This window comes from Poecilia reticulata, chromosome 23, assembly GCF_904066995.2.
Source record: "Poecilia reticulata chromosome 23, P_reticulata-male-v2, whole genome shotgun sequence".
Lineage (NCBI taxonomy): Eukaryota > Metazoa > Chordata > Actinopteri > Cyprinodontiformes > Poeciliidae > Poecilia > Poecilia reticulata.
The window spans coordinates 16,124,069-16,135,418 of NC_088852.1; the positions used below are offsets into that span (position 1 = coordinate 16,124,069).

Here is an 11,350-nt window from a genome sequence, read left to right on the forward strand (position 1 = left end):
TTCCTTAAGACTTGAATAGTAAGACTAAAATCCAGAGTTGTCTCAAAATCCTATTTTCAAATGACAATTCTTTCAACATCATTCCCACTGTTCAGCATGGTGTTGGCAGCATTATGAGCAACTTTAATGGGAAAATTAGTTTGAAGGGAAAACAGCCATTTATAAAAACTGAAGGCACATTACATTCAAGGCATTTTATTAAATATCAATACATTAAAATTCAAATGGGTTAATCTTACAAACATGTTGGCTTGTCTGAACAAAAAATATTCAATTGCTTCAGAAATCTGACCATCCGTCGTCAGTACTCTGTCGAAAAGCTGTGTGTCAAAACCCCTGAGAAACGCCATGGCAACCAGCTGCTGCGATGAACTGTTGTCACATTCGCACATCTCAGAACAAATAGACAAAGATAACCTGGGGACATACATAACGACCTAATGAATCATATTTGTCAGATTTGTTGAATATTAACTTAATTAGAACCTGCTTAACATGAAGTTGGATAAAAATCAGGACCAGATAACATCTTTCAGTCTGAAGAGAAAGGAGGAGGAAAGTGTTCCTAGGTGTGACTGACCTATCAAAGTTACTCCAAAAGGGGGAAAAAAAATTTATTAAATGTTTTGATGGTCAAAGTCTTGGCGAACGAGATGCTGTGGGCCAGCTGGGTTCGGATCATCTTTTTTCCGCAAATAAATGAAGTCATGATCCGAGAAGCACATTTTGTTGATTAAGGTCATCTTTGTCCGATATTAAAACATTTAAATGAATAAAAACAAATCTGTAAAGTTTCAAAAACTGCATCACAGCACTAAACAATATAACATCATATAATTTAATAGAATCCAGTGTGCAAAATATGAAGAAGTCTGCAGAGGGATGACCTGTTTAAATGCTTAGTCTTGATTGGAGGAAGCATTTGAAAGCCTCCAGAGTTCTGGATCCTGATCTAAAAGGAAGTGAAGGAAAGAAAGATGGCGGCTCCCACGTTTCATTGTGCAGGTAAAAATCTGTTGCTTTAAAAAAAGAGCTGAGTAAAAAGGTAGTGGTTGAAGGATTTTTGGTCTTTCTGCAGATCTTCAGTCGCGTACCATCAGTGTTAAAAGTTCATCGAATCATTTCCTGTTCGTCTGCGCCGCAACTCTGCAAAACTACCAGCAGGTGGCAGTCTGTCACAGCAGCAGCGGCGTGTGCTCGCCCGCCGGCTCCCGCCGCCCGATGAGCTGCCGCACCCGCTCTACCAGGCGCCCGGGCAGCGAGGGCACGTGGTGGCTCGGGTCCAGCACGTTGGTCTTGCGGCGCTCACGCTCCTGCAGCCACATGAGGTACGGGCTGGGCGGGAAGAAGGGCCGCGAGCGCTCGCGGTACAGCTGCAGCACCACGCCGCACACGCCCAGCAACGCCCACACCGTGATCATGGCGTAGTCTGCAGGAGAACACGGCGAGGCGGTTAAAATCCAATCACGGCTTGTGCTGAAACAAGTCGATGAAAACTCACCGATGGTTTGGAACGGCGCGTCCGTGAAGGCGGCGCTGAAGTTGTTGTTGAGGAAGCGCTTCAGGATGTTGAGCGTGATGTAGGAGAGGCTGGTGTAGACGTAGGCGTTGACGGCCAGCACCACGGCGTAGGCCCCGACGACGCCGCACGTCACGATGTTTCCCTGCAGTAAACAGGAAGCGAGGAGAAGCTCAAACATGGTGGCCATTTTTACATCTAACCAGGTTAGTGACCCACTCTGACCCTCTATGCATCTTTATCTGGGTGGGAAAAGAATGAGCTACGATTTGTACTCATGTTGCCTTCACTGATAAACAGAAACTAGAAGCATCTAACTTACAAGCTACAAGCCCCCTGGTGCCCACCAGGGGGCACCAGCAGAACATTCCGATAATCTGATCCCTTTTTCCACCAACTTGCAGTAGCAGCAAAATTACCAGCAGGTGGCAGCACGGCATCCATCCATTTTCTTTACACCTTGTCCCTTAGTGGGGTTGGGAGGTGCTGGTGCCTCTCCAGCTAATGTTCTGGGCGAGAGGCGGGGTCACCCTGGACAGGTCGCCAGTCTGTCGCAGGGCAACACAGAGACACACAGGACACACAACCATGCACACACACACACCTAGGGACAATTTGGAGAGGCCAATTAACCTGACAGTCATGTTTGTGGACTGTGGGAGGAAACCAGAGTACCCGGAGAAAACCCACCATGCACAGGGAGAACATGCAAACTCCATGCAGAAAGACCCGGGGCTGGAAATTGAACCCAGAACCTTCTTGCTGCAAGGCAACAGCTCTGGCAGCATGGCATAAACTTGTTAAATAGCTTACAACTAAAAACAAACCAATACATCCACTTTGATCCACTAAACTAATAAAGTTATTAGTAAAGACATACATTGGCTTGCAAAAGTATTCACACCCTATAACTTTCATAATGTGGTGCTTCATATAAACATAAAAAAAAAAATTGAAATAAAATCTGAAAAGTGTGGCTTACATTTGTACAAATCCCACTTCACTCATACTCCTAAAAATCTAGCATAATTAGCACACGTTTTTATTTAAAAACACATTCCTTCTCCATCTGCCACAGGCAAAGTGAATGAAAGGCTGGTGATTTGCTGCACTGTCTGTGGTAACTAGGCAATGCTCACCAGACCAAGGTGCTGTCAGATAACCAGAGTGTGAAATATGTTACCTCTCTGGGCCACCGCACGAACAACAGCGGAAGTGTGACCATGATGCAGCAGAACGTCACCCAGAAAACCACGTCCGAGTTTCTGAACACGTCGAGGTCTCCTGTGTTCAAACGGCAACGCACAGATTTAAAAATCAAGACAAGACGAGGAAAAAACAGCAACAAGGAACGGCTGCGCTGTAACGGATTGTACCCAGCGGGGTGAAGAGGACGATGGCAGCGACGAGGAAGCCCAGCATCAGGCCGACCACGACCACGCAGGCCATGACGGAGCCGAAGCGCCACCAGCTTATCACCAGGACGACGCCGCCCACCACGCCCACCACAGCGGACACGGTCAGCCGGACTGGGAGTGGGGGGAAAAAAAATTAAAACAAAAATCAAGTAAATCCCAACTTGTTGACACTGTGAATGGGTCAGGAGGTCAGGAGGAGGGTCTTACTGTCATAGTCCAGCTGCGTGGTCCTTGTGATGAGGACGAAGAAGAAAAACGCAGCAAAGCTGAATCCCATGCAGAACAGCTCTGAACCACAGGAAGAGAGAAGGACAAATTAACCCAAACAGGAAGTAGATTGACTCACATTAGCTCCATTGACTTCCTAAAGTGTTACCTTCATCATATTTTCATGCCTTTCTATTGTTTTTCATAGTTTGTAAGTGATTTTAAAACATTTTTCTGAAACATACATGAATGGCGATGTAGCATGTGAAACCACGGATGTTGTTTGTGAGCATATTGTTTCTCAGCTTAAAAAATGTCTCGTTTTAGAGCGGCTTTTTATACGCGTGAGCCCAACCGAGTGTGAGCCCTCTGTTGATACAAAACATCTGTGTTCCCCCATAATAATTGCACTGCCTTTCCAGTCACTGTGTAGCATTAGGTGGATGTGATGGAGAGGCATGAAGCATCTTGAGAATCCTAAACCAGAAAAACGAGCTATGGACTGAGAAGTAAGACTTCTAGCTGTTTCCATTCACTTCTGTGGTTTGTACAACTTGCCTGTTAAGATAAGCAGGGTACGTACACTTTACACAGCAAAATTCAAGCACTTCTCAAGCATTTTCAATCACTACCATATGACATCATTTATTACTGTTATTAACAATGTCTTGTGGCAGTATTCGACATTCTACAGCAGGGACACTGCAAGCTAAAAAATCATTTTACGGCACATAAAATTACTGATAATTCTAACTAATCTAAAGATAAACTTACTTTAATCTAACTTAAATGTGAGGAAACAAATGTGCATGTCTTTAATTAGGTGTACGTAAAAATCTGGTCCAACTGTAAATGTTTTCCAAATGTTGGGTTTTAATCAAACGTCTGATTGCAATTTATTACAAAACTAAGCACTTTCAAGGACTTTCTGCAGAAATCAAGAACTTTCCAAACCTTAAAGAGGCCTAATTGAAATGAAGGCATTTTGAAGGATTTCAAGTAACAGTACAAACCCTAAATAAGGTCTTCAGAGTAATAATGCTGGCCAGAACTGGAAGTTTGCAAAGTCTGCAAAAATGCAGTTTGAATTTTAGATGTAATCAGCAGACTCAGCAGAACGCTCATAAATCCCTGGTTAGGGTGCCCATTTATTAGATCTCCAAATTAGAGTTCCATTGAGGGATTCCCATTTTAAGTATCACAAAGCAGGTTCAACATCACCAAAAGATAAGAATACATTTATTTGCGTGTCGACTCACCACATTTGAAGAATCGATGGCCAAAGAAGCAGATGAACAAGCCTGCCAAGCCAGTGATGGTGAAGAAGATTTTTGTCGATATTTTTCCTGCAACACATTCACACCTAACTTAAAATCAACCCTTTAAAACAGTCATTTTAAATCAGCGGCTACGACAGATGCTAACCGAGCGTCTGACAGCCGTCCAGAGTGGAGGTGAAGCTGCAGGCGTAGGTGTGGGCGGGAACGTAGGAGGCGGAGGTGTTCAACATGGGGTCTCTGACAATGACAGAGTAGATGACGCCCTGACCGGGGATGGAGCTGAACGCCATGGCCGTCTTATCCGTCGACTTCAGCGTCACCACCTTACAGGAAACAGGCTGATTGTCGACGCGTCGCTAAACGTATAGTTTACTTGGCACGTTTTGGTTCTCACCAGTCTGCCGCTCGCCGCCATGCCTCGGGCGTTGGCGACGGCCTGGAGGCCGCTGAACAGGCTGCTCTCTGATAGGTCGCTCTCGGGCAGGAAGTACTGGTAGACATCATACTCCAGGCGCCAGCGCGTGTTGCTTGCTGTCGACACGTCGCAGGCTGCAGGAGTTTGGCCTCTGACAAGGGAAAACGAAGACAGAGAGGACACATGAGAGCTTATATCTACCTAAAATAAAAAAAATATCCAACTCGACCCGACTAATTAAGTTTAAGTCTAATGTAAACCAGACATATTATTTAGTACAATTTCACTGATTTAGTTTTTAGAGCTTAACTTGAGTCAGCAGTGCAACTTTTTGGTGTTTTAATTTTTCATTTCGAATCTTCCAGTGAGTCAAGAGCAAATGATCTGGGATGTGATTGACAGAAGAGCAGGGTGGGGCTGCCTGTGCTTTGTGCTGCACTTGTTACAGTCTAATGAAACTCTGCACCTTGTTCTCTTTCCTTAACAGGCTAAGCCGCTTGTTATATGTAGACTAGAGATCCACATTTTTCACAAATAGAATTGTGCATAAAGTTCTGTAACTTAAATGACCAGTATTAGGTTAATTTAGCTGCCTGACGTTTTCCTACATAAAAAATATCAAAGAATTATTCAAAATACAAATGCTTCTCTGATGGCAGATTCTCTACAGAACAGATTTTTTCTGTGCCTTTAATTTAGACTAATAAGCAAATTAACACGACTTCACATCGTGCAGTTTTGTTTGGCTTCCTCTGAGCTAATTAAACGTACTAGAGAAGCCTGAGGCCGACCACATTCTGGGTCACGTTTGGCCCATAAATGTAAACTCTAAAAAACCTCAGTGACTGATTTTGATCAGACTGCTGCCTCATATGCAAACAGTAAACTTTCCATACGTCTTTGTCACATGAAAATGATTGTGGATCTCATTACCCACGGTAAACAGTGCTGTTTAATTGTTGTTGGTGCATCATGTGCAGACAAAACAGACACTGACTGGCGCGTTTTCACTTCATTCGTCAGGGCGGGACACAAACGCGATGCGGCGCTGATAAGCAGCTGGCATGCATCAGCCTGCTCTACTTTCATTCCTGCACCAGTACGACGTCTGAAAGTCACAAACCAACAGTAAAACGAGTTCCTGCTACCAACGTGTGAAGGTTTTACAACATTTCAGAGCTAAAATTGCAGCTTTTTAATTCTTTGTGATGAGTTACGATGGAAAAACTTAAAATCTTACCAAGTGCTTTTGGTCTAGTTTGTAGTGCAAATGTCTTGAAGAAAGAGAAAACTAACTTACAAGCAACTTTTCAACAATATATAGGAGCTTGTTTTAACTAAATATTTCCTTCATATTAATAAATGAAAAAGCACTAGTTCCACAAGTAGATTATTTAATTCATACCAAGAAATTTTCCTCAGGAATTCTTATAAGGAATTAATCATTTAAAACAAGCTCCTATTTCTTGCAGAAAAGTTACTTTTAAGTTAGCTTTCTCTTATTTCAATTGTACTTTTGATGTAGAAACTCGACCAAAAAACACTTAGTAAGATTTTGTGTTTTTTGCAGTGTAGATGTTGATCTAAATTAGAAACTGACTTCCTGTCTTCTCTAAAAACAAATCAGATAAGTAGTTTCTAATGTAGCTGCTTGCTAAACCCCAGTGACATTGCAAGTTGACAGGAAAAAAAAAGAAAAACTGTGTTTCGATCTAAAAACCACTGGAAATGTTTCCTAGTAATTAGTCATCGAGGTTTAATACTCAGAAATATTCATGGAAAAAAAGAAAAAGAAAAAGGAAACAGATCTGCTTTGTGTGTTTGCAGAGTTGTTGAAGCCTGCAACCAGAGTGGCTAAACAGGAAGTGAAGCAAACTCTCTCCGCCTCACCTCTCATTTCCTAAATTAGCGGGACCGAAGCGGACGGTGGTCTCGTACAGGTTGTAGCTGATGTAGACGTTGGGATCCACGTCCAGGCTGGACTCCAGGTTGCAGGCTCCAGGGACCGGCGCTGGAAAATATAACCAAATAAATAGTTTGCTTCTCAGCTTGTGGTAAAATCTTTTGCAGAAACGCGTTTTGTGACTGAGAGCGCGCAACTTCCTGCTCTCCTTACCAGTGCTTGAGTAAGAGAGGAAGACTCCGGTCCCAGAGACGGGTTCCTCTTCGGGAGAAGACAGAAACAAGAGCAGCTGGGTTTGGGCCGGCTGCAGAGCCGAGAGGAGGCCGGAGTCCACGGCCGTTAGGGAGAGACTCTCATCTGGAATCTGGAACACAGACGTCAAGCTCAGTCGTTTATCCATTCTATTCGGACGCACTAATCAGTCTCGTGAAAGAAAAAAGCAGAGTTAGTAGCAGTTAGGCTGAAGATAAATGTAAAGTTATATACGAGAGTTTGTTTTAAACAACAAACTCTGCATAAAAAAAAACATCTTGTTAGCACTGAAAACAAATGAGTTTGTCTTCTTTAAACTTCCACACTGAAGAGGGTTGGTTATTTCTTCATTAATCAAAATAATATAGCTTTAATTAAAGGGTAGTTATTTAGCCTACAAAAAGATTTTTCCATCACAACTGTATCCCAATCAGGAGATCTTTAAACCGCAATTTTCACCAGAGCAGTAACTGGGGACTAGTCTGGCTCCGTGTTGTCGGACCACAAAGAAACCAGTCAACAATTAACTGCGACTCAACAAAAACCGGCTTGTTGTTGTTCCTCTCCATCACAGCTTCATTGTAACTCCAGCAACAACCACAGCCTACTGCGGATCCAGTGCAGAGGCTCCATCTGTAGGAAATACTCAATAATCCATAACTGATCAAGTTTTTATGTGTCGCCTTCAGATTGCTCTCTATGTCAATGGATTTGATTCCAATTTTCAGGGTCACAATTAGATTCGGAGATGATTTTTGAGATTCATCATTTCCATTTGGATGATTTATTGTTCTTCTCTATTTTCTTTCTACCAACCAAAAACTGGATGACTAAAGTCTTTAGTCTGGTTCTTAGGTCTCAATTAGAGCTTTCTTTGAAGAGCAATTTTGTATACAGAAACATCATGGTAAATGGACTGAACTTATATAGCGCTTTATCCGATCATTTTGACCACTCAAAGCGCTTTAAACTAGAGCCACATTCACCCATTCGCACTCACAAACGCTCACACATTTATACCGATAGGCAGCTCGGTAGGCAACTTGGGGTTAAGTGCCCTGCCCAGGGGCACATCGACACATGGCAGGAGGAAGCTGGAATCGAACCTGCAACCTTCCGATTACAAGACGACTACTCTACCCACAAAGCCCATGATTAATTTCATTTGTTGTTTCTGTTTTCTTTATTTATTTTGGATATTTTAACTGTGTCCCACTTTCACTGTTATACATTCATTAGAAATTTAAGTTTATTGGTCTTTGAGAATCTGTTCTTGGATTATTATGCCATTTCTTTAAAATTATAAGTTGTCCAGCAATATTTGTTATGAAAGGTGTAGCTACAACCAAAAAAATCATTAAAGTAATCAATCAAAGAAAGGAAAAAAAGGGGAACTCATTAAATATATCATAAACAGGAAGTTAAAATCTTTAGAATGACTGTCTTGTTGCTGAAAAACTCTACTTCCCCTTATATTTGGACAAGTTTAGCAGAATTGGAGCCGTTTTCCTCTCTGCCGTCTGAAACAGGCAATTAATCACAGATTTGTTTGCTTCCAGAATAATCAGAACATTCCCCGACCTGCCACCTTGACCCCGCAGGGAGATTTTTCTTTTTCCCTCTGAGACTCCTGGGACCCAGGTCAGAAGATTGATTACCCCCCTCCATCTCCTGGAAGACGCTGCGTCTGCTGCTCATGACCTGAGGACTGTACATCAGCTGACTGGGACTTCTCTCAGGGGGTCAGCCGACCCGCCTCACAAAGCCTCATTCATTCATTCCGTGGCGGCAGAACGGTTTTAACGCACTGCGTGACCCCAAGCATTAGCGGGAGAAATTAAAAACGCACTTGTTTTGCTGATTTAACTCGCCCGGTTCCCTGAATCTACACCTGAAATCACAGGAACATTAAAGGAAATAAAGCTTCTGCCACAAACAGTCCATCATTTATCTGGTAAGTAAATCCCATTTCCTCGGGTTTCACTGCATGTCATTTACTGCAGTGAGCGGATGCATGAAAGTAATCCCTGTTCCTCTCACCCTGGTGTAGGAGAGCGTGGCGTTGCGGTGCAGCGTGTGGAACTGCAGCGTGATGAAGGCCACGTCCGGAGGGATCCGGGTCACCACGGCCTCCACCGTCTCGTTCAGAGAGACGTTCACGTTCTGGAACGCCCCCGGCAGGAACGTCACGCGGTCTGAGGACACAACACGACACAGACGGTCACATGGACGTCCGGGAATCACAATCTTCAGTCAGAGTCTTCTACTGCTGCGCTACGACACAGGCTGCTAGAGGAGATGGCTCTTGGCTGTGCCCGTTAGAATCAACAACGTGAACAGTACGAGTTAACATTTAATTTTTCTCTTGGATTACGGAAGTGTTTTTGAAGGGCTCAACAGTAAGCTGGTCACAATTATCAATGAATCAATTAATGGAATGATAAATTAGTGCAATAACACTGAAACTTTGACACCTGGTATGAACTGTTAGCGTGAGCTACCTGACACTTTGGCCCGTTTTTCCCGTCTGAGATGATTACCGTTTTTTATTGCCATTTTGATTATCAAGACATCATAATCCATTTTAATTATTGTTGTTTTGTTTGCTTTTCTATGCTCGAAATGTTTTCCAGTTCCAATGTTAAAATGTTTTTTAGAAATTAAAAGGGTTTTTCTTTTATGTTTGAGTGGGTATACTCGCATTAATAAGCCATTATTATTATTTATTTGTTAAAAATGGTCTCAAAATGACAATATCATCGTTTATCAAAAATAATTTCTGGGACAAAATTTGTTATAGTGACAGGCCTGTCCAACAGCCAAGCGAAATTTGGTTGAAAACGGACTAAAAATACAACACTGAAGTTGAGATTAGTCATCAACATAAACCTGAATTCTTCACTGATTTTTATAGGAGTTTTATTAAAGAGTTTGCCTTAATTTTGACTTTTCAAATGCTAGCTGCTGCTCACCAAAATAGGTTTCTGGAGAGCTGCAGAATATATCCAATCACAATTCTTGCCACTGCAATGTCAGCAAGTCAAACACTGCACTACAGGACTGCTTAGGTGAAATATTTGCGTATCATTTATGTTTTATATGCCATACATTCACAGCCTGATCTCCATTTTATGTAAGAGCAATTAGATGTTTGTTTTTTACGACAAATGCCCAGAGATTGGGATTAGACAATTGTTTTTAATTCAAAATTACTTCCCATCTCAAAGAAATTCAAGCCGTCATGCGCTACAAGATGTTCACATTCCTTCTCTTTGACAGTTGTTGATCTTCTGACAGTTTCCAAGAAAATCAAAAATCCATTCAGTCTGAATGCTCTCTTAATCTCCACTGCTGCTAATGGACAAGATTTGATGGAAGATTTTCTTTGATAATGAGTACAAACATATTTTTTGTCAGGCCAAGCATCAGATATACCAGGATCAATTAAGTGCATCATCTGATCATCTGCTTCCATTGCCTCCCAAGATGTTTTTCTCCCACAAATCAGGAAGAATAATTGGTTAACTATGGATGTTTTCATTCCTCAGCCTGTTTGAAAGGAATGAGCTGAAGGAACCCAATCTCAATGCCAACATATTTTTATATGATCGAGTAACTTGACTTTTAAAAAATTCATTACGTAAAGCATCTAGTTTAATAAAGTAAGTAAAATCAATTTTTTTCACCTGCTGTTGCCTCTAACTTTCTTATAAGTGCAATTATATGAACTTAAAACTACTTTACCCAGACAGACTGTAGTTTGCTGCATTTTATTGACTTTCCTTTAGTTTTATTCCACTGACATCAGGCACGTGCAACTTTTATAATTAACTTCTTATCGACCCATTTCTTATAGTGAGGTTAGTGGAGTAAAAATGTTTTTTAGCCAGCTAATCTACAGCTGCTTTTCTGCACGAGCGGAAATACTTGTCCTGCTAGCTTAACAGGAAAAACCGCAATGAATTCAGCAATTTTATACAGATAAAATGATTTGCAAAAAGATTTATTCTTTTAAAAAAAAAGGAAAGTACACACTAACAGGCAGTAGCCGTGACTGTACTCACTTTCCACTTGAGCTTGTACTTCACACGCGAAGAAGAGCAGCAGCGGACCCCACATCCAGTGAGACATTTCCCTCCGGTTTATCTACCCGACAAAAATAAAAACCTCTTCAACCTGCCGGTGGTTGAAAAATCACCGGAAACCGCGAACTCGTCCGTGTTTTCGTCTCACCAACAGCGATAGTGACATAGTGGACAGCTGAGGTCTGCTCCCTGAAACAAACCCCGACTTATTTCCCTCTCTCCGCTCCCTACTGCTGTGCTGGTTCAACAACGGGCTTGTTTTGGCTTGGAA

The 11,350-nt window shown here is 42.2% G+C and overlaps 1 protein-coding gene across 1 annotated transcript; it reads right to left on the reverse strand.

Moving 5' to 3' along the window:
- Positions 1-179: 179 nt before the first annotated feature.
- On the reverse strand, positions 180-11,350 carry tm7sf3 (transmembrane 7 superfamily member 3). The gene is made up of 12 exons (XM_008401409.3): positions 11,059-11,350; positions 9,035-9,189; positions 6,956-7,106; positions 6,730-6,850; positions 4,819-4,990; positions 4,570-4,747; positions 4,404-4,490; positions 3,145-3,225; positions 2,896-3,048; positions 2,703-2,803; positions 1,502-1,664; positions 180-1,429 (listed from the first exon to the last, which is right to left on the reverse strand). The coding sequence occupies exons 1-12, from the start codon at positions 11,123-11,125 to the stop codon at positions 1,176-1,178; spliced, it is 1,683 nt and encodes a 560-aa protein (XP_008399631.2). The 5' UTR covers positions 11,126-11,350; the 3' UTR covers positions 180-1,175.

Bases quoted from the DNA above. Each gene is read 5' to 3' on its own strand.
- tm7sf3 (XM_008401409.3), bottom strand. From the start codon at position 11,125: ATGTCTCACTGGATGTGGGGTCCGCTGCTGCTCTTCTTCGCGTGTGAA. The intron at 6,851-6,955 runs GTAAGGAGAGCA...TATATTTTCCAG, and splicing joins CCTCTCTTACTCAAGCACTG to CGCCGGTCCCTGGAGCCTGC. The intron at 4,991-6,729 runs GTGAGGCGGAGA...TTCCCTTGTCAG, and splicing joins GCTAATTTAGGAAATGAGAG to AGGCCAAACTCCTGCAGCCT.